Source organism: Saimiri boliviensis, chromosome 2 (genome assembly GCF_048565385.1).
Source record: "Saimiri boliviensis isolate mSaiBol1 chromosome 2, mSaiBol1.pri, whole genome shotgun sequence".
Classification (NCBI taxonomy): Eukaryota; Metazoa; Chordata; class Mammalia; order Primates; family Cebidae; genus Saimiri; species Saimiri boliviensis.
The window spans coordinates 154,539,580-154,565,735 of record NC_133450.1 but is presented as its reverse complement, the minus strand read 5'-3'; the positions used below and the strand labels follow the sequence as shown (position 1 = coordinate 154,565,735).

At 41.7% G+C, this 26,156-nt stretch overlaps 1 protein-coding gene across 4 annotated transcripts in view; it reads right to left on the bottom strand.

Moving 5' to 3' along the window:
- The window catches only part of DOCK8 (dedicator of cytokinesis 8), a 243,967-nt gene that overhangs the window by 47,262 nt on the left and 170,549 nt on the right, over positions 1 to 26,156 (bottom strand). For all 4 annotated transcript variants that reach the window (XM_039461451.2, XM_039461450.2, XM_039461452.2 and 1 more), the window contains 8 exons: positions 23,978 to 24,127; positions 21,687 to 21,800; positions 15,936 to 16,091; positions 13,973 to 14,112; positions 6,645 to 6,814; positions 3,528 to 3,667; positions 1,229 to 1,411; positions 739 to 868 (listed from right to left, as the gene is read on the bottom strand). In XM_039461451.2, coding sequence (XP_039317385.1) covers positions 739 to 868; positions 1,229 to 1,411; positions 3,528 to 3,667; positions 6,645 to 6,814; positions 13,973 to 14,112; positions 15,936 to 16,091; positions 21,687 to 21,800; positions 23,978 to 24,127 — 1,183 coding nt within the window. The remainder of the gene's footprint in view (positions 1 to 738; positions 869 to 1,228; positions 1,412 to 3,527; positions 3,668 to 6,644; positions 6,815 to 13,972; positions 14,113 to 15,935; positions 16,092 to 21,686; positions 21,801 to 23,977; positions 24,128 to 26,156) is intronic.

Below are 26,156 nucleotides of genomic sequence, written 5' to 3'. Positions count from 1 at the left end.
GAGTGTCAGAGAGACATTTCTCATGATCAGAGGGTTCCTGTGAAACTCTGGGGCTTACTGAATTATTGGGTAGGAAAGTATGGGTGTCAAATGAGAGTCCTGACCACCACTGAAACTATGAGCTCCCTTCAAGTTCTCTGTCACTGTATCCCTTTGAATACAATAAGCTGTCACTCTGTTTCACTTTGAGCATGGTGAATAAGACGAAGGGTACCTGGACATTTCATTCTATTTGAGCTCAGCCTTTTTGAGATCATTCCTCCTGTGGTGGAATCCTTGAATGAATGGGACACTCTGAAACCATTTCAGGGAATTGGTTCCATTCTAATAGTGCCCTGAATGATCCAAGGAGATGACCTTGAGCCCAGAACTATTCAGTTTCTTGACCATGCTCCAGATAGACTTGTCAAAGGTCACCCAGAAAGGCCTCAGTCTTGAGGGAAACACCTTCCACCTCATCCATGACTGATATTCTTAGAGGTAACATTTTACCATCAACACATTTTAATTAAAAGATGTCATTTGGTGCTGTTTTCAGGGTTCCTATGACAGTGCTTTCACTCAAAGGCACAGGGCTAACACAAATGTCACACACAGACTCCCAGAATCTGCTGTCTCTGACACTACTGTAAATAACTCAAGAAAGTAATGGTGTCTCATCATGTTGGAAGGACATTCCTCCCCACAAACAGTGAACAACTGTCTGACAGAAAGCAGGGTGGGGCCAGTTCAACACACCTGGAGCCCGGCGGCGTATCATCTCCCCTCTGGCCCCTTCCCCACGGAGCAAAGCCTCTTCCAGCCGGGCCTTGACATCCCTTGACTTCTGCAAGACTTGGGTACTGACTTTGTCAGAACTCTGTTTTCCCTGGACAAGACAGAGGCGGGAGAACATGTCCTTTGGTGAGATCTCTGTTGATGTGGAGAATTATCAAGATGGTACACTTCACAGTGATGCCAGCCAGTTTTGACACGTGCTTCACAGAGATGCTGTTCTGGGGCAGCCTATGGCCAAAATTCTGTTAACAGGAATAGGGATCTCTCTACAGAAGGCAGAGATCCTTTCCCTGTGAAATTATCATATCTATACATACAAATGCGCTATGGATTTGAATACAGAAATGAGAAAAATGATGCCTCCATGGCCCAAACAAAGAGGATGAGTAACAAGACAGAATTGCGCTTGAGATATGAGAGCTGGCATAAAGTTGTGCCACTCCAGACTGACCTTGTACGCAAAACAGAAGACACAGATGAAAAGTATATCTAAAATTCTGTTGAGTTGCACGGATGGCAGGTCGGCAATCCACTTCCTAATGAGGCTCTGATCCGCATTTTTCATGATCCAGAGGAAGCAGATCATGAGGCTGCGGGTGGTGTCCGCGTTCAGCATGTTGTACTGCTTATAGGGCTGGAGGGAGGCAGATGGGAGATGGAGGCCAGGGAAGAAGTCAAACAACAGAAAAATCTGAGGCTTAACAGTCAAGCAACAGAAAAATTCAATGTGTTATCTTAGAATACCATGACTATACTTCATTGCAAAGCTGGAGATCTGCTTCCGGTAGCCCTGCCTTCCACAGGCAGGGAAAGCTGTGTTTTTTGAGCAGGGCTACTCAGCAAAGAGGTTCGCCTGGGGCAGCAACCTATCTGGGTACCTCGGTCTTAGGAACGGTGTGGCCTGGTGATCTGCCCTGGGCCTTGACCATGCATGCTGCAATCCCAGTGATACAAAGGGGCTTTCATGCTGCTGACATCTCCTAGTATCTCTCCTTCCTGCTGGACAGCAGAGGGTTAGACTTACAAGGGGAGAAGGAAACTGGCTGGGTGCCATGAATAACCTTGCTGTTCAAGATTCAGCTTCTTTGTTACATAGTCCAAAGTATAACATAAGGGTCACGAACTACTCAGCAAAGTAATCAAATCCATGTTTGTGGAGTTCTCTGTAACGGAAGTTTAACCACAATTTATGTTTGCTTGGGGCAGGGGTGTGGGGGTTCAGGCGATTGGCTTTAATATTTTGGCCACAAGTGTTCATTCTGAAGTGCTAAGCACACTCTCTGTTACTCATCTCATCAACGCAAACAACAGTAATGAGGCTGCACCCTTGGTTCATGCAGCGTAGCTAATATCCTGTGGCATGTACTGGTAAAATTGCAATGAGGAATTTGTGGATATGGGAGGGAAATGTTAGTTTTGGACAATGAGTTTGTTGACAAGAATAAAGGAAATCTTGAGATATAACCTCACAAAGGCTATGCTCTAACAGGTGAACTTCGGGCTTTTGAGTTTTTCCTTTAGAGGCAAATAATGTAAAAGGCATATACCGCCTTGACCAGCTAACTTGGGTAAGACGGACATTAGAAAGGTGGGGGAGGTCATAAAACACAGTATTTCTCCAAATATAAGATCAGTGATGTCAAATATCAATGTCTTTTCTCTGTCTCATCTTCCTGCCTTGCTGCCTCCCCAGCTCTCATGGGGATGGGGCTTGCTAAGTGCCGGAAGGAAGAGAAGAAAGTCATCCAGCAAGAAGAGTTAGGTCAGGATGCTGCCTTCTCATGGGAGAAGCAAGTTAAGTTCTCTGCAGATTATACCCTACATTGAAATGTAAAAGTAAATGATGCTGGGGGATGCAGTGCTGATTTCACAAGGGATAGTCAGAGCTCATCAAGGAAGAGATGAATTCCACCTCAACTGAATCAGAAGATGCCTTCCCAGAGGAGCCCCTCTTTAATTCCACAGAGTCCATGCAAAAGGACAGAGCCAAACAACCCTCCTTAGGCTCCCTGGGGTCCTAGAAAAGCTGCAGTCTTTTGCTCAGGAAGCCCTTATGCTAAGCTATCAGTCTCCTTCAATCTTTTTTTTTGGAGGCATAACACAGGATGAATTACATACGCATAGACTGAACACAGTGTAAGCCTCCACCCTCAGGGAGCCTTGGTTTGATCTCCTTTGCAAGGATCTTACATTTCCCAAGTTTCCTCTTTTCTGCTTTCTTGAACTTGATTGAATTCAGCACCACTGGGACTGCCTGAATTTGATCTGTACATCTCTTGCTGTTGCCAGAACCCTGTCTGACTCATGTGCGCCTCAGGTGCCAGCCTCACAATGATTCTTTCCAGCAACATGAGGTGGAAACCAACGCTACCTGCTCTAAGCTGAGTTTTCCCATTGGAAGATGACAGAAGAGACTGGGTATGGTGGCTCATGCCTGTAATTCCAGCACTTTGGGAGGCCGAGGCAGGTGTATCACCTGACATTGGGAGTTTGAGACCAACCTGGCCATCATGATGAAACCCTGTATCTACTGAAAAATACAAAAAAAAAAAAAAAGCCAGGTGTGGTGGTGCACACCTGTAGTCCCAGCTAACCGGGAGGATGAACCTGAGAGGTGGAGGCTGCAGAGAGCTCAGACCAAGCCACTGCACTCCAGCCTGTGCAACAGAGTGAGGCTCTGTCCCAAAAACAGAAAAAATGACAGAAGGCATGAAATGAAAAATAAATCAGACACATGTGCACCAACATACCAAGGAAGACAGCATCATTCCACTTGTTTTCAAATTGAAATGATTCCCTGCTATGGCCAGAGCCACGTTCTGGTTGATGGCACTGGCTCCTTCCTGTTCTTCATCCGAGCCACTGGTGCGACTTTTCCAATGACGCAGAACTGCAATGGGATTAAAACATCATTTGTGATGTCAAGCCAAACATGACACTTCCCTATGTCCCCTACCCAATAAGAGACTGATATTTCTTAGTTACTAAAGTCAGCACGGTAATTTTAAACCTGATGTTTAGCATTATTTATCTGATACCATCTATAGGAAAACACAGGCAGGCTAAGAAAAGAGATGATGTCTAGCACAAGATTAGGCTAGAAATCAATTTTTCAAATTGTGTGAACAAAAAGTTTTCAAAACATCCATAACAGTTTTCTGTAATATAATTTTTAAAATTTTAGTCTCTGTTCTAATAATTGACATTATTTTAAATAATGAACAAATAGAAGTAATCTACAATTGCAGATTTAAGCCCATATCCTATATAGAATAATAAGCTATTATCACAAGTTCAGCAATAACTTGTTATATTTCAAATATTTAAAATGAATGTCAATTTATTATATCTACGTAACATAGACACAGCCATATTTATAGATAGGTCTAGATGTATGCAAGCACAGAAAAAGGATAAACCATTTAAAAGTCTGGTTTTTAAGAATGCTACCAAGCATACACTCAAAACCTATTAATATTTCAAGCAGTTCTGGGGAAAGTATGGTAAAACATTCAAAACTGATTGATTCTCTCTTGCTTTACTAAAAACTCATGTTTTACTAGACTCGTCAACATTACAGCCATCTGGACCTTCTATTCTTTAAAAAAGTTTGAGTTTAAATAACATTTTTTCCACTAAAGTTGTGAAAACAAAACCCAGTTCTTATTTATGTATTTATTTATTTATTTTGAGACAAAGTCTCACACTCTCATCCAGGGTGGAGTGCAGTGGCGCCATCTCCGCTCACTGCAATCTCCACCTCGATCCTCCTACCTAAGTCTCCCAAATAACTGGGATTACAGGTGTGCCACCACACCTGGCTGATTTTTGTATTTTTAGTGGAGACGAGGCTTGCCACGTTGGCCAGGCTGGTCCTGAACCCCTGGCCTCAAATGATCTGCCCACCTTGTTCCCAAAGTGCTGGAATTCCAAGGGTAAGCCATGATACCTAGCCAAAACTCAGTTTTTAGAGATAAATTATTAAGGCCACTGGGATTTTAAACAAATAGTTAAATAAACAGCACATGGAAATTACATAAGACCTAATAACATTATCACAATTAACACAGAGATACATACTTATTTCCCCTTAATCATCATAGGGTTATAGTTACAAGAAAAAGTGGGAAAGATACAAACACGTGCTGTGCAAATGCTTTTATAGAAGTTCTCTAGTTTCATCTTTATCATTACCCTAAAAGGTAGGCATTGTTATCACATTTTTACAGTTTACAGAGGAAAGGAAGGCACGGAGAAGCTGAGCCTTTCAATGGTCACTTATATTCATAAAGGGGGCAGGAATCTGAATTTAGATGCATCTGTTTGAAAGATTATATTCTTACGAGTTCATCAACCTAAAGATTCTATATATAATAGATGTGCTATGTAAGCTATAATAATGAAATACTTTTCACAATTTTCTCTTGTCAGCTACATCATGACCATAAAGTTCAATGCATGCACAAAGAAGTCTCTGAGGTTTAAAAGGCTCGGAGACCAAATGCTGAAAAGTTCTGATTCCGAGTCACTGATACGGAATATTCTAATCGACAAGAAAACGTTGGAGAATGCGTGCTAAAGTGGTTCCCAGCTTTGGGAATAAGCGGGCTCTAGAAACAGAACTTTTTAGAAACTTTCCAGCAAGGATTCTCAAGATGGGCTGCGAGTCACATGCCGGGCTCTGCATGACATCTCTAAATGTTAAAAACAACTCTGTTTTCAATTCCCCACAATCAGGCGCTACTGGAGGAAGCTGCTGACCTCATGGTGCAGCTTGCTCAGCCCTGGGTGCTGAGCTTGATTCTGTCACTTGCTTGCACTCCGGCCCCAATAGAACCCGTGCCTCAACCTTTCTCTTCTAAGTTTGCTGGAGGACTTTTTTCAAGAAAGGAGAGAATTACTTCCATAGGAATACTTGCTTTTCATTTTATGATTTTATGATTAAAGGCTATGGGTGTTTGGTCCCATTTTCATGAACTAAATACTTGTCACTGTAATGATATTATAAATAATTTAGTCACACATGACACTTCCCATGTGTAGGAGGTGGAAAAACCTGGATGGTTCCAAGGTTTCAAGGAAAAGCAAGAACTCCTCTGATGGCATCAGAATTTTGTGGGTGTGCATGTGTGTGTCTGTGCACATGCATGTACACACATGTATGTTGTAGAGAGGGTAGGTTGATGGACTGCCTTTCTTAGGTCAACATAAGAACTTCTTCTATTTGGGAGGGTTTTTTTCCCCTCTACATTCCCTAATCCACACTGTAATCTGTAAATAGATTCAGGGGTTTCCCAAAACCCCTTTAAGAAAACTTATCCTTTCCTCTTCTTGCTAATCTAGAGACATTAACCTCAAAATTAGCCACTTAGTGCCAAAGGCAAAATTTCTCTGCTATGCTATAATTTTCTAATACTGATGTATGCCATGATTTTTTTATTGCAGGGAAGAATTATTTAGATTCATTTGAGATTGCTTTTCTGCTTACCTATTCATAAAAGAAAAGGGAAGGAATACCTTTATTTCAAAGTGTTAGAGCATAATCTCCAAAGGGAGTAATTCTGTGATTATTTCATCCTCTGTTGTGTATGGTTTATGAAGTTCACCCCACACTAGCAGATCAATGAATAAATAAATAAATGAACAAATAAGTAAATAATTTCTAAACAAAAAACATATATGGGGTTATGTGTCTTTTTTTTTTAAAACTGATTGGGGCCTGAGTTAAAGAGGTTTGGAGACCATTGTTGTGAAGAATTGCTCATATGAACATTTCAACACTGGAACTAATGACAGAGACCTCATTCAGATGGGGCATTTGACAGGGGCACCCATCAATCCAAGAAAGAAAACAGAAGGGCCATTACCTGCAAAGTCAGAGAGCTGTGGCAAAGCATCCAAAATGATACCAACTAAAGGCAGGTATAGGGCAGCGATTTTGACCTTCACCTCTGGTTTGACACAGCGTGGGTCCAAGTCGTGAGAACTTAGCAGGCTGTGGATGGCACTGACAGCTTTCCTTTGCACTCTGCTGATTCTGTTGGCACAACACAGGAATCAAGAGGTTATGATGAAGGGAAATTGACTAAAGTGCTCTTCAACAGTCAAGAGTGACCCACATGCTCCTAAGCAATGAGGTTACTGTGAAAACCAAGCAATAGAAGATAGAACTATATAGAATCCAGAAATAACCCTAGGTTTATTGTTTAGTATGATGTTTTCAAGTTCTTCATATTATAGCTCAGTACTTCACTCCTATTTATTGCTAAGTAAGATTCCATTGAATTTTATTTATCCATTCATCAATTGATAAACATTTGGATTGTTTCTGCTTTTGAGCTATTATGAGTTATGAATGCTATGAATATTTGCGTACAGTTTTACTTTTCTTGGGTACATACTTCAGAGTACATTTGCTGGCTTGAATAGTAACTCTCTATGTAACTTTTTCGTTTGTTTGTTTTGAGATGGAGTCGCCCAGGGTGGAGTGCAGTGGCGTGATCTTGGCTTACTTCAACCTCCACCTCCCGGGTTCAAGCAATTCTTCTGCCTTAACCTCCTGAGTAGCTGGGACTACAGGTGCCCACCACTATGCCTGGCTAATTTTTGTATTTTTATTAGTGACAGGGTTTCACCATGTTGGCCAGGCTGGTCTTGAACACCTTGTCTCAAACGATCTGCCTGCCTCAGCCTCCCCAAGTGCTGACATTATTGGTATGAGCCACTGCACGCCCAGCCTCTATTTAACTTTTAGAGGAATCAGCAAATTGTTTTCAACGGTGGCTGCACAATTTTACATTCCCACCAGCAGTGTCTGAAGGCTCCATTTTATTCTTGCCAACACCTTATTATCTTTTTTATTATATCCATCTTTGTGGGTATCAAGTGGTATTTAATTGTGATTTTGATATGCATTTCCTTGATGGCTAATGATGCTGAACATCTTTTCATGGTCTTATGGCCATATCTTCTTTGGAGAAATATCTATTCTGATCTTTTGCCTTTTAAAAAATTGAGTTGTCTTTTTATTATTGAGTTGTAAGATTTTAAAATATATATTCCAAATACAAGTTCCCTATTAGGTTTTTGATTTGTAAATATTTTCTCCCATTCTGTGTGTTGTCTTTTCATTTTTTTGGATGGTATTCTATAAATCACAAAAGTTTTAATTTTACTGAAGTTCAGTTAGTTCTGTTTCGTTCTTGTTACCCACAGTTTTGAGTGTGTCATATCTAAGAAACCATTGCCTTTTCTAAGTTTATGATGATTACCTCTATAATTTTACGTAATAATTTTATAGTTTTAGCTCTTACATTTAGGTCTGTGACCTATCTGAGTTAATTTTTGTATATGATGTAATATAGGGTCCAACTTCATTCTTTTGAATGTGGATATCCAGTTGCCCCAGTGCCATTTATTGAAAACACTATTTTCCCCCATTGAATTGTTTTGGCATTGTTGTCCAAAATCAATTGACTATAAATATGAAGATTTATTTCTGGACTCCTAATTCAATTTTATTGAGCTATATGTCTATCATATGTCAGAACCCCATAGTCTGGACTACTTTTGGTTTACAGTAAATTTTGAAATTGGGAAGTGTGAGTCCTCCAATTTTGTTCTTGTTTTTCAAGGTTGTTTGGTTATATTGGGTTCCTTGAATTTCTACACAAATTTTAGGATCGGTGTGCTAATTTCGGGCAAAAAAAAAAAAAAAAAAAAAAAAGTAAGCTAGAATTTTGACAACTGCATTGAATCTATGGATCAATTTGGGAAGTATTGTTATTTTAATATTAAGTCTTCTGATCCATGAACATATGATATCCCTCCATTTATTTAGATCTTTATTTCCTTCAACAGTGTTTTGTTGTTTTTAGTGTGTAAGTCTTGTGTTTGCTATTTATTCCTAAGCATTTTTTCTTTTTGATGCTATTTTATATAATATTGTTGCCTTAATTTCACTTCCAGATTGCTCATCATAAGTGTATAGAACACAATTGATTCTTGTACGTTGATCCTGTACCCTGCAACCCTGATGGACTCATTTATTAGTTCTAATAGATTTTTTTTGTGTGGATTCCTTGTAATTTTCTATAAACAAGATTATGCCACCTATGAATAGAGACAATTTTACTTCTTTTCCAATTGAAACGCTTTTTTTTTTTTTTTTTGAGATAGGGTCTTACTCTGTCGTCCAGGCTGGAATGCAGTTGTGCAATCTCGGCTCAATACAACCTCTGCTTTCTGGGACCAAGTGATTCTCCAGCCTCAGCCTCCCAAGTAGCTGGGACTACAGGAACGAACCACCAATGCCTAGCTAATTTTTTATTTTTTTGTAGAGATGGGGTCTGCCATGTTGCTCAGGCTGGTCTCAAACTCCTGAGCTCAAAGTGATCTGTCCACCTTGGCCTCCCAAAGTGGTGGGATTTCAGGCGTGAGCCACTTTGCCCAGCCTAGATGCCTTTTATTTTCTTGCCTAATTGCCCTAGATAGAACTCCTAGTACATGTTGAATAGAAGTGGCAAGAGTAGACATTTTTATCTTGTTCCTAATCTTCATGAGAAAGCCCTCAGTTTTTCACGAATAAGCGTCACATTAGTTGTGGATTTTTCACAGAGGCCCTTAAGTCAAGTTCAGGAAGTTCTCTTATTTCCTAAAAGGTTTGCTATCAGGAAGGGTTATTCGGTTTTATTAAACACTTTTCTTTGCATCTACTGAGATGACTGCATGGGCTTTGTCCTTTATTTTATTAATACGGTGCATCAATTGATTTTCAGATACGAAGCCTATTTTGCATTCCTAAGATAAATCCTACTTAGCCACGGTGTACAACCTTTTTTATATGTTGTTGGATTCAGTTCGCTGTTTTTGTTGAGGGTATTACATTTATATTCATCAGATACTGGTCTATTTCTTGGAATAGCAGACTAGAAGTTGATAAAAAATTAGAATTAATTTTTTAAAAAGTATTTGGTAGGATTCATTAGTAAAGCCCCCCAGGTTTGGGCTTTTATTGTGCTAAGTTTTTAAAAAAATTATATATATATATATATATATATATATATATATATATATATATAATTTATAATTTTTTAAAATTTTAATTTAATTTAATTTATTTTTGTGATGGAGTTTCACTCTTCTTGCCCAGGCTGAAGTGCACTGGCATGGACTCGGCTCACTGCAACCACTACCTTCCAGTTTCAAATGATTCTCCTGTCTCAGACTCTTCGGTATCTGGGATTACAGGTGCCTGCCACGACACCCAGCTAATTTTTGTATTTTTAGTAGAGACAGGGTTTTATCATGTTGGCCAGGCTGGTCTCAAACTCCTGACCTCAGGTGATCCACCCGCCTCAGCCTCCCAAAGGGCTGGGATTACATGTGTGAGACATTGTACCCAGCCTAATTTTTTAATTTGTGTGGGTACACAGCAGGTATATGTGGGAAGTTTGATTGCTAACTCGATCTCTTTACTTGCTGTAGGTCTATTGGATTTTCTGTTTCTTCTTGGAGTCAATTTCAGTACTTTGTATCTTTTAAGGAATTTATCCATTTAATCTAGGTTATCAATTTGATGGCTTTCAATTGTTCATAGTATTCTTTTATAATCCTTTTTATTTCTGTAAGGTCTGTTGTGATATTCCCTCTTTCAATTATGACTTTAGGAATTGAGTCTTCTTCCTTTTTTCTTGGTCAGTCCAGCTAAAGATCGGTGAATTTTGTTGCTCTTTTCAAATAACAAGTTTTGGTCTTGCGTATTTCCTCGATTGTTTTTCTATTCTTTATTTCATTTACTTTGGCTGTCGTCTTTGTTATTCCCTGCCATCTGCCTGCTTTGAACTGTTTGCTCTTCTTTTCTTAGCTCAGAATATATTCTTTTAACATTCTGTTAAGACCAGGTACACATATTTATTAAATTATTTAAGAACAGTATATTGAAATAAAAAATAGGCTGTATTTACACCCCCAAATAAATGAGTTCTAATGTCCACCCAAAACCATGTGCAGGCATGTTCACAGCAGCTATTTTCATAATGGCCACAAACTGAAAGCAGCCCAAATGTCAATTTACAGTAGAGAAATTATAGTAGACAAAGGAATATGAAACACAGCTGAAAAAAAATGAATACTGACACATGCAACCACACTGAAGGATCTCACAATCACAATATTCAGCAAAAGAATATGAAATTCAGCAACAGGCGATATTAATTTCTGGTGATAAAGAATAGTGGTTACTTGAGGGGTGCCTGTAACTGAGAGAGAATAGTGGAATATTACATTTTTGATCTCGCAGGTGGTTACCCAAACATATTCACAGGAAAAATTAATTGCGTTTTACGCTTAAGATTTGGGTCCTTTATATAAATTATACTAAAATAAAAAGTAAATAAAATGTATAGTGGAGTATCTGAAACCTAGCAGTAGATGTTCAATTTTAAAAATACACATTTTTTTTCCTCAAACAAAATAAGGCTATATGAAAATTCAAGGTTATATAGAAAATATTAACCAAAATTTTAAATGACTCAGATTCTTGAACTGTGGCTCAAGTAAGATCATTGTAAATTGCATTTCAAAAGTTGTTCTTGTTCTTAAGTCTGTGGTCCTGGCAATGAGTTGTGTTTTGAATCAGGCATTGCAATTTGCTAGCTTAACACAAAGACGATAGACAATTTCTAAATGCTTGAAAAACACTGCGGATTTAACGATGCATGGACATTTGTGGATACACCCAGGTGCCAGAGATTTAAGGGAAACCCAGTGGAAACTGGAGCTATGGCTCCTTAGGGATTCAGGTACTGACTCCCACTGGCCCTTGCCCCATGGATGTACAGGTGTTGGCAAGTCTACTAACTGTCTTGGAAGCAAAAGAAAGAAGTACTGATCAATAGAGAGTATTGTTGAAGTATGACATTTTTCGGAGGTTTTGGCTCACATGAAGCTGTGACAGCATATCTAATGACTTTCCAGGAGACTGACAACTAGCAATCAGGGATTATTATGTTGCCAAAGGAGTTACACTGTTAATTACTTTCTTTGGGGAGAGAAGGTACTGAGAAAGAGAGAGAGAGAGAGAGAGAGAGAGAGAGAGAGAGAGAGAGAGAGTGTGTGTGTGTGTGTAGAATGCATCTACCTGATTAAATATAATTACATGATGATCTCTGAATATACTCTACCCTGTTGCTAGTAATATAACAGCAACAATTTTGCAAGGAATCCAAAGCAGATGTCAGGGCTGTTTCCAGCTAGAATGAAAATAGAAAGTAGAAACTACACTAATGTAAATACTAAAGATTGTTTCTAGAAATCATTTAAAGGACTGCTATTAAAGAACAACTAAGAAAACATATGCGCATGTTTGTACATGAAGGCAATTTTGTGTTCAAACTTTCTTCTCAGTATCTTGTCAGCATATGTGTCAGTGCACTTTCTGCTGCTGCGGAAATTTATGTTGGTTGGTTGTAGGGTAGGAAATTCTACTGAGATAACTGGGAGAAATTTAGTTAGGGTTGAGAAAAGAAGACAGAATTGAAGCCATGGAAAGTGAAGTTCTCAAAGGATATCCTCAGGACCAGGTTATCTGGAAGGAGGCAGAATTGAGAGTTAAGGGCATGAGATGCCCCACACTATCCTGCCAGGACACACAGACACACAGTCAGTTAAGCAGGGTCAGCATGGGCACATCGCTTGGAATGCATGTGATTGTTGCAGTTGCACAAACTCCAAGTGCTCCTGTATTTGTTTCGTGCAGGGACCTCCTGTTCCCTTCACTGAATTGAAAGCACTTTAAGAGAATTTGAGAAATTCCATTTAGGCAAAAGCCTATCCATAACATACAGCAATGCTACCATTAATTAGCAAACATTATTCTGGAAACTTCTTTAGCATAGGAGTTACGGGAACAGGTTCCCTGGGCAGGGAGGTGGTTTGGTAGAGGAGAGTGGGTCCTGGGAGGGGACTGGGAAGGCCATGGCTTTAGATTTGGTTTTCCGTTATGGAATAATAGGCGAGTTCCTGCAATTCTGTATGCCTAATCTAAACACCAAAAGTGTTGAACCTCAATTACTTTCCAATCCTCATAATCCTTGAATCTGAGTCCCTGGACGGTAAACTCTAGAGGGGCAGGAAATTTTGTCCGGTGCACAGATATATCTCTGATGTACTTTCGTACCTAACTGTGTCTGTCCCAAGGAAGGCATTCAATAATTGTTGAATGGAGTGAATAATATTTTAGAAGGCATTATCTTCTTCAGTCCAATCAGGTAGGCTGTGGGTTTCTGATTCTATGAGCTCATGGATCATCGGGAGAGAAGGAAAGAAGGGGGCGGTCTACCTCTCTCTCTGTTGACTTCTAGGCTAGATACTGCCACATGTCCCTGAAAAATTAGATAGATAAGAGGTAAAAGGATTCAGAAGCCCTGGATGTGTGGCGTCTCTTGGCCTGAGAAGCATGGTGTACAAGAAGCTAATCTGGGCATGGGGCCGCTGCCTTCTCAGCAGCCATTATTTCTTTCACCAGCATTGAACAAAGTGGCATCTTCTGGTTGCCTCTGCATGCTATCCCCTTTGCTAAAAATGCATTTGTTCCTAGGGAGTTCATTAGTGAGAGCATCCTTGGGAAACCTGCTATAATAGAACTGGTAAATGCCACTCAAGTTAGTGACCAACAAAAGTCGTTCTGTAGCTCTTGCCCATCCCTGCGGCTTTCTATATTCCTATGGGTACCATTTTCTCAAGACACAGATGTTTCTACTCCTCAGAACTGGCAGACAGTAGAGTTGTTTACCAAGTGTGAGAAGCTGGACTGCAAACTTTATTAAGGGGCATCTTTTTTTTGGCTTCACCTTCCTTTTTTTTATTTTGAGACGGAGTGTTGCTCTGTTGTGAGGCTGGAGTGCAGCGGTGCAACCTCGGCTCACTGCAACCTCTGCCTCCCGGGTTCAAGCAATTCTGCCTCAGCCTCCCAAGTAGCTGGGACTACAGGCGTACACCACCACACCCAGCTAATACATATATATATATATATTTTTTTGTATTTTTAGTAGGGACAGGGTTTTGCCATGTTGGCCACGATGGGCGCGACATCCTCACCTCGTGATCTGCCCGCCTTGGCCTCCCAAAGTGCTGGGATTACAGGCGTGAGCCTCTGCGCCCAGCTCATCTTCCATTTTAAGTGCCAGAAACATACCCTTCCCCTTCGGCATCCAAGGCAGCAGCCAGTTCCGTGAAGAGAAGCCCGGTGAGGAAGTGCTGCTGGCGGTACTCAGAAGTCAGATCAAACATGCTGGCGATCTTCTGGTCCTGGAAACTGGAGCAGGAGCTTGAGTTCTACAGAAATGCAAGGAGCCATTTTATGAGTCACAAGAACTGAAATGAAAATAGCCATGGCTAGTGTTTACTGAGCCCTTGCCCCAGCCAGGCTGTGTGAGCCCCCAACCCAGTGAGGTAGGTACTGCTCATGGCAGATAAGGAAACCGAGACAGAGTGATTACTTCACTTTCCCTTTCCCACAGAGGGAAGACTGCCCAGTGGGAAAGACAAAGATGAAGCACTCGGGCTCTGTTGAAAAATGAATGTCACTCTCTTACCCACCTGAAATCGAAAGCTGAAGATAATCCTAGGATAAAATTTGGACAGAGAAATAAGAATCTCACACAGTCCTGTGGCTGGGAACAGGCGATTCCTCTATAACAAACTGCCCGCTTTGTTTAGGCCCTGTTTACTCAGCTACACTTTTTTTTTAAAGACAGAGTCTCACTGTGTTTCCCAGGCTGGAGTGCAGTGACATGGTCTCAGCTCACTGCAACCTCTGCCTCCTGGGTTCAAGCAATTCTCATGCCTCAGCCTCCCGAGTAGCTGGGATTACAGGTGCTCCACCACGCCTGACTAATTTCTGTATTTTCAGTAGAGGTGAGTTTTCACCATGTCGATCAGGCTGGTAACTCCTGGCCTCAAGTGATCTGCCCGATTTGGCCTCCTAAGGTGCTGGGATTACAGGTGTGAGCCACCATGCCTGGCCTCAGCTATGATTCTAAATTTGGCTTAAGCATGTTGGTCAGACTTTTGCTGGTCTGGAACTAGAAGTGATGTCAGGCAGGGGAGTGTTAGATTTACCGGTCCTCGGTAATTCCGGTCCTGTATTCGTATCCTGGGAACACATTTTATATTTAATTAAGAGCATCTAAAGTGTCTCTAGAAATCCTTCACTGTTCGGTGAGCCTGGCCCCTGGGTTTGGTCACTCCCTGGGGCAGTCAGAGGGGCAGGTGGAAAAGAACCTACAGCAAGCTTAGTCCAGGGAAGTTTTCAGACATAAGCTGCTGGGCAAGATGGGGCAAAACGTTTACACATTGGAACTGCTGCTTGTGAGTCACCTCTTTCCCTGTTCACAGTAAGATGGTCATGTAGCTAATATCTGGGTCATGCCATATGGCATACATGGCTAAGATTTCTTTTTTCATTTAGTAAGACAAGCCTTCACTTTTGTACTAGTATCAAGGAATATGCAACAGAAATATAACCTAATAACAAGAATTTTTGCCCGATGCTCTGAGCTACTGATGTGTTCCCTATAAATGGAATGTGACTATCAAACAGCATGTTCCTAAAGTTATTCCAGAGAACACTAGCCCTTTGAAAAATGTATGAGGTGGCGTGGGGTTTCCATGTCAAATTACTTTGGGAATCACTGCTTATCATGGACACCTCCTCCCATTTCCTCTTCTACTTCTTGTGCATTTACAATTGACATGAACAAGTCACCCTTAGAGGGCCTACTGGAAAGAAACTTTGGTTTCCAAAACTTATTTACTCTGGAATCCTGTATCTGCATAATAATTGGCAAGTGTCAGACAAAGAAAGATCTGAGACTTTTCTATAAGTTTCTAAATTTCATAGGGCTTACGGATTCTTTGCTTTATTTAACCTGATCAGGGACCCTTGAGCCTGGGGAGAAACCAATTACTTCGCTTGTAAACTATTAGCTAGTGGTGTAACTTCAGGGTAGCATACTTGATCTGGTTTGAATAGTTTGAACAGTTTCATTTTTCATCAAATTAATAAGACTAAACTTTATAGAAAATACACGTTTAAACTGAGCTAGTTAAATGAAGTAGCTTGAATAATTCTTTTAGTTAAATAATAATTTTATTACCTGAGAAGATATGGAAGGACAAGGAGATGTTGGAGCAGTATCAGCATTCATAAAGAAAAGGTTCAGATTGAGGTAATGTTCATGGCTACAGAGGATTCTCAGGAACTCCAGCCTCATGGAAATGAGCATTGGAAGGTTATTGAGCTTGGCTGACAGCTGGGAAGAAAAATGAAAAGAGGAAAGGAAACATTTATTATAAGGTAAGTGGAGTTGAGGTTGGCAGACACAAAAATATCCTTTCTCTCCAGATTAAGGCAATCAATTTAACAAAAACTAATGGGATAGTGCAGCAGATGGTAAATTCTGCATTACAGGGAGGTCTAATACATTTTCATTCATTACTCTTCATCTTAGTGATTCTAGCCTAATAGCTGTCCAAAATGAGGATTCTAATCTTGATCTCCACTTTCTCAAATCTTTAATACCATGGCAAACCTGTGCTGAAAATCTCAAGCTATGTCTTCAGTGTAACATAATTAATTTTCCAAAACTCTACTGTGTTTGAGAAACTAAATGAAAGGAGTTGACTTCACATGAGCCTGTATGAAACTAATAGAATACAACTAGATGACTTTTATGCTACAAGTGTTCTTTCACAGTTTCTAATTAAAGTCCCCACTGGACAGTTGTAGAACCAGTTCCCTAGAGAAAGGCGTCAAACTGCTTAGGAAAGTACATGGTACCTGCAAAACACTCAAGGAGCTTGTCTCAGAGTAAGAGAGGATGAAATGGAAAAGAAAGAGAAAGAAAGCTAGAAGACTTTTTTGGAAAAATCTTCCTTTAAAAAATAAACCATGAAGCAAGCAATGAAAAGCAGACAAAGGTGATGTCTGGAAGAGGCACCTTGCTTTCCCCAGGCAAGCTGAACAGCTGAAAGACCCAGACTCAGAGGCAGCTCCTCTAAAGACAAAGCAGGGGAAGGAAGGGGCACTGATGCACCTTGAGCCCCAGTATTTCATCATCATCACCTCCAGTGGCAGCACAGAAATATGAAGCACCACCTTTGTGATGGACATGCCTCCTCTTCACTCACTTGAAGAGCAATTTTCTAAACAATATAATTTTGGGTTTTTTTTTTTTTTTTTTTTTTTTTTTTTCTGATACAGAGTCTTGCTCTGTAGCCCAGGCTAGAGTGCAGTAGCATGATCTTAGCTCACTGCAACCTCCACCTCCTGGGTTCAAGCGATTCTCCTGCCTCAGCAGGAGAATCTCCAGTGGCTGGGATTACAGACGTGCACCAACATGCCCGGCTAATTTATCTTGTATTTTTAGTAGAGATGGGGTTTAGCCATGTTTGCCAGTCTAGTCTTGAACTCCTGGCCTCAGATGATCCGCCACCTTCATCTCCCAAAGTGCTGGGATTACAGGTTAAACAACATAATTTAAAGGAGTACATATTTTCAGCCATTTTACAAGAAGCTGTTCATTGTGTTGTGGGACATATTGCCTATAGAATTGATTTGTAGTTAGACATCCACTGAAAGCAAGTAAACGCCATTACACATTATTTTAAAACTAAAACATAAGACTTTCGTGTAAGCACAGTTACCAGATCCCGTATCCTTTAGATGTGCACTCCTGGCTAACTTTGGACCAGTGGAGCCAGCAGCACACTGAAGGGATTGGAACCTGGTCATGTGCCTGTCATGTAGGTTACTCATTAACAGCTGTTGGGTCAAGTCAGCTATCAGAACTTGAAAGCACAAAGACATCTGCACTTAAAAGAAAGTCCTGCTATGGGTATCTTCCATAGGTCCTTTGAGACAACATTAAAGATAGACATTTCAGGCTGGGTGTGGTGGCTCACACCTGTAACCTCAGCACTTTGGGAGACTGAGGTGGGCGAATCACAGGCCAGGAGTTCAAGACCAGTCTGGCCAAGATGGCAAAACTCTGTCTCTACCAAAAATACAAAAATTAGCTGCACATGGTTGTGGGCGCCTGTAATCCCAGCTACTCGCGAGGCTGAGGCAGGAGAATTGCTTGAACCCAGGAGACACAGTTTGCAGTGAACCAAAATTGCTCCACTGCACTCTGGCCTGGGCAATAAAGCAAGACTCCAGCTCAAAAAAAGTAAAATAAAATAAATAGGCATTTCAAAAATAATTTGAATGATGTTTAGAAAAGAGGAGTAAAGTGCATTCCAAAAACATCCTCTCCAAAGACTGAGACCCACAGTGCCCCTACCCAAGTCATGGGTGTTAACTTAGTGGCATGTTGTAAGTGACAGAGAGTAATTGAGGAAATGAATTTGTCTATTGTTAGTGACTATTCAAAAAGACTAAGGCTGTATCTATTGCCACAAAGTCTTTAGATGGCAGAAAACATAACAGGTTACGCAAAATGATAAAGTCGGACGACTTTGAAAGAATACAACTTGCCTCAGGTCTGAAGTTCATCCTGTATCTAGAGAGCTGGGATTGGTGAATTAAATCACCATGAATGGGGGTCCAGTGACCTTCTGAGGCATGACTGCCACTAATGGTCCTAAGTAACATCTGTGGATGTCACCAGCAGACATAGACCACAAAATCAATGGGTCAAGACCTGAATAAATATAATCCGGTCTAGTTTTTTTTTTTTTTTTTTTTTATTTTGCAGATGAGGAAATGAATGCCTCAAAGGCTGATGCTCCCAGTCACAGAAGTGGTTAATGGTGTCCCTGGAATCAGCACACAGGCTTCTTGACTCCTGGTCTAGGGATCTTTGGCACTTGAATCACGGAGAGGAAGAAAAAAAGAACAGGTAACTAAAAGAAAAGGAAAGAACTGAAGGAGAAAGATAGCAAGCAAGGGAAAAGAAAGGAAAGGGAAAGAGAATAAAAACAAGTTTTGCAGGGCAGGCTGACGTCCACCTTGGATTGCCTTACTTCCCTGTTGGGAATGAAGCCTGCCTGCGTGCGAGTAGCTAGGCCTGGGTCTGCAGTGGTGATCTAGGGTCTCTTTCATGTATTCAACTTAAAGATTTGAAAAGAGACTAACCTGGAACCCTAAATACGGAATAGGGAGGGCAAAGAGGAGTGAAGTGTCCCTCTGCCATTCTATTCCGGTGGGTCCTGGGACAGAAGATCCGCTGCAGGGCAGGGGTCAGGAGACATGGGATGGGGATGCTTGGGGACTTCTGATGTTTCCTTTGGATTCTTTTTATTATTCTGCTTCCTTATCAGGACTTCCCTTAGAAGAGACTGGATGTGTTCAGGGTGGTATGGCCAGTGACAGGACTTCCTTCAGAAAAGTCATGTCTTTTTCTTTTCTTGAAGGGGAGGTGTTATGTAAATGAGTCAAAGATTGTCTCTGTGTATTAGCCCCTGGGTTGTTTATTTCTTCACTGTAGACTGACGCTGATTCCCTTAGCTCACACCAAACTCAAATTTTTACCATATCCAGTCATTTAAAAAATAGCCTAAATAAGCAGATTTTCACCCATTTAGTGCCTGTCTGCTCTGCAGACCCTATAAAGCCTCACTGGACAGCTGTTTCCTACCGATAAGATAGAGCCTTGCAGATACAGAGCCCTAAGCTGCTACCGCCCTTGGAGCTCAGAGACTCCCCACTGTGCTGCGGAGCAGCCTCACCTAGATCTGTAAGCTTCCGCCCTAATCCGCTTCTCCCCTGGGAGCTGCCCTGCTCCTCTGGATGGTGCCCTCCTCACTGCAAGCCTATGGCTGCTTTCATGCTGGGAAGGACTTCTGCTCTTAGGTAACCCTGTCCAAGTGCTGCTCAACGAAGCTTGTATGTCACTGCCTTTTTTTTTTCTTTTCTTTTTTTTGAGATGAGTTTCACTCTGTTGCCCAGGCTAGAGTGCAGTGGCATGATCTAAGCTCACTGCAGCCTCTGCCTCCCGGGTTCACGCAATTCTTCCTTAGCCTCCCAAGTAGCTGGGATTACAGGTGCCTGGCACCACGCCTGGCCAATTCTTGCATCCCTAGTAGAGACGGGGTTTCACCACGTTGGCCAGGCTGGTCTTGAACTCCTGACCTCATGAGCTGCCCGTGTCAGCCTCCCAAAGTGCTGGGATTACAGGTGTGAGACACCAAGGCTGGCTGTCACTGCCTTTTATGGTCCTATCCTTTTCCTTGATTAGCCCTCAAATCTCTCAAACCACCTAAGGGGGAACCTTCTTATTTTAAAACTGAAGAAATTAAGACCCATAAAATTGGAAAGGCTTACCTAAGTCTTTCCAAGTCACTAAGTGACTAACCATAAAGAACCTGGTGGTAATGGTGGTGATGGGAGAGGCGGTGATGGTAGTGACATGGTGATGGTGGAAAAAGTGATGGTGGAGGTGAAGGAGGGGGTCATGGTGGAGCTAATGGTGGTAATGGTGGAGGAGGGAGTGATGGTGGAGGAGCTGGTGATTCTGGAGGTGATAGGAAAGGTAACAATATTGGTAGAGGTGGGCAGTGGTGATGGTGATGATGGTGGAAATGATGGGTGGTGGTGATGGTGGAGAAGATGGTGATGGTGGGGTGGAGGAGGTTGTGATGGTAGAGGAGATGGTGATGGTAAAGGTGGTGGGAGGTAGTGATGGTGCAGAGGGGGAGGTGGTGATTATGCAGGTGGTGGGATGTGGTGATGGGGAAGAGGTGGTGGTGATGGTGATGGAGGAGGTGGTGATGGTGGAGATGGTGATGGTGGAGGACATGGTGGTGGTGGAGGTGGTGGTGGTGGTGAAGGGGGTGGTGATGGTGGCGGACATTGTGGTTGTGGAGGTGGAGGTGATGGTGGTGTTGGTGCTGATGGAGGAGGTGGTGATGGTGGAGGTGGTGGTGATGATGGAGGTGGTGGGAGGTGGTGATGGTGATGTTGGAGGTGGTGGGAGGTGGTGATGGTGATGGTGGAGGTGGTGGGAGGTGGTGGGAGGTGGTGATGGTGCTGATGGAGGAGGTGGTGATGGTGGAGGAGGTGGTGATGGTGGAGATGGTGGTGATGGTGGAGGTGGTGGGAGGTGGTGGTGGTGATGGTGGAGGTGGTGGGAGGCGGTGATGGTGCTGATGGAGGAGGTGGTGATGGTGGAGGTGGTGGAGGTGTTGAGAGGTGGTGATTGTGGAAGAGGTGGTGATAGTGGACATGGGAGGTAATGACCATGCTGGTGGCTGGTGGTAGTAGTAGCAGTAATGATGGTACTAGTGGCTAGAGTAGGAATATAGGAGAGGAGTAGCAACAATAACTGCTATTTATATTACTATTGTTAGGGTAGTTTGAGGGAGACAGTGCATGAAGAATTCCACTCAAAAATTTGGGGATGGCACTGATAGATGCACCTGGCTTATGAAATATTTGCTTTGTGCTCAGTGAAATTAAATCTCTTTCAATGATTTTATTTAAGACCACTTTAAAGGGTTCTTTCAAGTCAGAACATCACAATAGCAATTTAATTAATTAATTACCCTAATATGTGAAAAGAGGCCTCAGACTGGGAACTTGAGGACTAGTCAAAGATTGAATGTACTGTAGAGCCATGTTAATTTTCTGTTAAATGTTAAATTGAAGATTCAGATCATATCACAAATTTTAATTCCCACAGATGAACTTGTTGACCCTTCTACATTGGGTTGGTAAATGCTCCCGGAATCAAGGTAAACCAGCTTGTCCGAGAAATGTCCATGGCCCAGACATGACAGATATGCTGCAGAACTCAGGGATGTGCAGGGTTCACGCTAACTTGGTAACAAATAAGATGGCATACCATGGTAATGAACATTACATCAGAGGAGAAGGAACAAAATGACTCGCGTTGGGGGACACTCACCTGGTTGCAATAATGTCTGATGAGGGTAAACACAAAGCCCCGATCCATGAGGGAGAGAAGGTCATACAAGAAGAAAGCCAGACTGATGTTCATCTTTTCTGCCTGTTCATTTTCCTTAAAAACAAACAAATGCTCAAATCATTTTGTGGTACACTCTGGATTTGAACTCCCAGGTCACTGGTGGGAAAGTTGGGAGGCACAGGTCCTATGATTTCAGCCACTGTCCCTCTGAGTGACACTGGGCAAAGTATTTGAGTCTCTTTTAAGTCAAGGCATGACTGTGAGGTTGAATCAAGTAATTATTCATGTTTTGTTAATATTTAGGTGCATTTCCTTCCAATCACTTTTTCTATAAGCATATTTATATATGTATAATTAAGCTGATTCTCTATATACTACATTGAATCCTAAATTTTTGATATCCTGATATCTATTTTTTTGGTAACTTTTTTTTTTTCCGCAAACTGACTTGAAAAATATTTACTATCTTCAATGAGATAGTTTCTTAATTTTTAAGAGTTGTTACAGAAAATCCAATCAGGATAAAAGAATTAGTTTTTAACCTAAGAACTTTTTCCCCAATTAGGCAGCATTTCCAGCCTAAGAGAGGCCAGAGTCGTATTTCATAGGGTGAATTCCTCCATGATCCCCAATTAATAAGCTAGGCCTATCTAAACAAATTTTTAATTTGTATTATTTCTCAGTGCTCATATTTATGAGGGATTTTACAGTGCTTCAGAGCAATCTGGGATTCAGTTTTTCATGTTTATGTCCTTTATTCTCAGAATGATGAATCAATTTCCTCTGACACCATTAAAAATATAGCTTGAAACGATTTTGCTCTTTGTTATGATGCGATTTGCAAATTCAGGCCATGCTGATCGCTCAAGTCACTGGGCTGGATGGGGATCTGATAAAGAGGTTGCCACAGTGTTGCTGAGATGTCCTTGAAATCTCCACACATCCACTCCTCCTGGGTAGCTGACATGACTCGATATCTGGGTTTAAAATCTCCAGTCTTGGCTTTACGGCTGGCTGTGTGACTTTCGGAAAATGTATCAACATCACTGTGCCTTATTCTCACATCTGCCAACGTTCTCACACCTACCATTGCTGTCCCAGTGGTTTGCGCTGAGGAATAACCAAATGAAAATCTCCCAAGCACTTAGTACTATGCAAATTCTCAGTAATGACAAAGCTATGAATAATAAACATTGCTTCCTAAGATTTTGTAGATACCTTTTAAACATTTGATTTATTTCATTTAATATATTATTTAAGCTTTTATTTTAAAACAATTTCAAACTTGGTGCAAGAATAGTACAAAGAACTATCATATACCCTTTAACCAGGCTTATCAATACTTGACATTTTGCTACATTTGTTTTATCAGTCTATGAATATAAAAACATTTTTTTCTCTGAACCATTGAGAATGGGTTGCAGATATCATACCCATTTACCCCATAATACTTCAAGGTGTATTTTCTAAGAGCAAAAATATTATCTTTCGTATCTATATTGATATTTATTTTTTAGACGGACTTTCACTGTCACCCAGGCTAGCGTGCTGTGGCACCATCTCAGTTCACTGCAACCTCAGCCTCCCAGGCTCAAGTGATTCTCCTGCCTCAGCCTCCTGAGTAGCTGGGATTATAGGCATGAGTCATCACACCAGGCTAATTTATTTTTATTTTTTTAATTTTGGTAGAGACGGGGTTTCAGCACGTTGGCCAGGTTGGTTTCGAATGCCTGACCTTAAGTGATCTTACCTCCTTGGCCTTCCAAAGTGCTGGGATTACAGGTGTGAGCCATCGCACCCAGCCTGATATCCTGATATGATCATTTAAACCACAGTCCATATCGCAATTTTTTTTTTTTGAGATAGAATCTCACTCTGTCACCCAAGTTGGAGTGCTGTGGCCCTATCTCGGCTTGCTGCAACCTCTGTCTCCCGAGTTCAAGTGATTCTCTTGCTTCTGCCTCCCAGTTGCTGGAATTACAGATGTGCATGACCATGCCCAGCTGATTTTTGTACTTTTAGTAGAGATAGGGTTTCACCACGTTGGCCATGTTGGCCAGACTGGTCTCGAACTCCTGGCCTCATGTGTGCAATTTCTTTATAACAATTTTCCAGCCCACATCAGGGTCCAGTCCAGTATAATATACTGCATTTAACTCTCATCACAGTTATATTTTGGTAATTGTTTTAAAATGATGCTTATTTTCCTCTGATTATGAAAGTAATATATGTTGGTAAACAATTTAGAAAACAGAGTAAAATACAGTTACCTTCTGCGGTTTTACTAACAGGGCTGCAATCTCCGAGGTGACCACGTTAACAATAGTAGTTATGTCATCCATGAAACGGTCAGAAAAACGAGTCCTCCGAACACTGTCCCGTTTGTCCATGTTATGTACATACTGGGCCATGCTTTTCACCTATGGAGGGGGATGGGGGAAATGTCAACATGGAGACTGGTGACCTGACTGTAGATGTGGAAAAGGGGGAAAGACTCACAGCAATGCTCTCTAACAATGGAGTTCCTGACACTTTATCTGCACTGGTGATGCCCGAGCAAGCCCTGGACTAAAATGCTGCAGACACACCAGTGGTTACCATGGTGGCGGGAGGTGGGAAGGGTGTCCTCTTTTTGACCCCAAATCAGGGGGCTGCCTTCTTGCTGCTGACAAAGCCAGGAGCTTAATTCTTTATCTACCGTGTCAGAGGACTCCCTGTCTCAACTGCGTACATCCTGGAAGGCAGACGTGAGCTGGGCTCCCGTAACCAGCGAGGTGTCCTCTAACACAGGACACGTGCTGTGAAGAGGGACTGCTATCACAAGGCTCTTGACGCAAACTGAAGTCTTTTCTGTTCCTGAAACTAAGTACGGAGAACAGTGAGAAACATGCCTCCTATCTTGAGTTTCAGTGTTTCTGGAGGGAGCACAGTTTTTCCAGAAACAGTTCTATAGTTTCTAACAGTTATTTTCGGCCCCTATAAATTTTAGCTATATTATATATTGAGCAGGGTTTTCTTGGGCAGCTGGAAACGGAACCACCATTTAAAACATTGCCTCTAGGGGAAACATTACCTTTAGGGGAAATGCTGAGTTCTGTGAGTCTAACTTATATTTACATATATGCTGCAGACAGTCACCAATTGACACAAAAATCTCTATATACAGATTATCTATCTATCTATCTGTCTGTCTGTCTGTCTGTCTGTCTATCATCTCTATATAAATATCTTTGTGTCAATACAAGTCACCGATTGACACAAATTGGTGTCCTAACACAAACTGGTATATACTGTAGCTACGTATATAATGCAGACAAGTCATCAACTGACAAAGATATCTATATACAGATGTAGATATCTATATGGAGAGACATACAGTATATATATATAGATATCCTTGTATCAATTGGCGACTGTCTGCATTGTGACTAGGATAATATTATCTTAATGCCGACTACAATTTTAAATCACAATCACGTTTATTTTTTGGACACCACCTTGGGGCCAGGAGATTCACAGGTCAATGCAGGCCCCCTTGATACCATCTGAGGTTGAGTCTTATTCCTGTTGGAAGTTGCTCATGCTAATAGGAACATGGGGAAGAGTAGGAGGTCTCGTAGTTGGGTCCCTACACTCTAAGGTCATTTTCATGAATGGGTCTAAGTCAGACAGTCATTGCAAAATAACATAATAATAGTGCTGGAAGTTGAGGCACTCGCATTTGTCCTCTGTGTTGGGACTGGAAGTTGACTTCCACTCCCAGGAGCTACATGAGAGAACGTTAAGGCACAAACAGTGGAATGCAGTTTCTAAGGATGCAGGCACTACTGGCAATTTTTGTTAGCATGGAAACATACAGATCGAAAAAACAAAGAGAAGGCAAAATAAGAAGAAAAATCCAGAGACACAGGCTTTATGTGTTTCATGTTTTCAGATAATGCCATGGCCAGCTCAGGGAAGACCGAGGCCATCAAACCCTACAGCTCAGTGTGAGAACCACGGTTTCTCCTCACGGCGGCATGCTGTTTGGTCCAGGACACGCAAATGGGTTCATATTCCACAGGGCCGCATGCACCTGACCAGAGGACCTGAATGAACGCTGGGAACTGGACCCCCCATTTTTGTCTGAAAAAAGCCTCTCTCTCACTATGCTTCTAACGGAGGACTTAAGAAGATAAGGCCTCTTTGTTGTGGGCAAAGCCAGTCCTGATTCTGGGCTGACTAACCACCCCAGCACCAAGGCGTTCAGAACTCACTGCTGTATTCGGCTCCCGTGTGCCGAGTTTGGCCATCCTACAACCCAACAAATAATTCTCACAATACCAGACTTCCAGCTAGTGGCCTCTTTCCAGACTGTCAGTAGCTCGCCAGCTACTGTGTCCCCTGGATCTCTAGAGAAGGGCATCCAGTAGAAACACTAGCAGAGGCCTGGCCCATTATTTGTAGAGT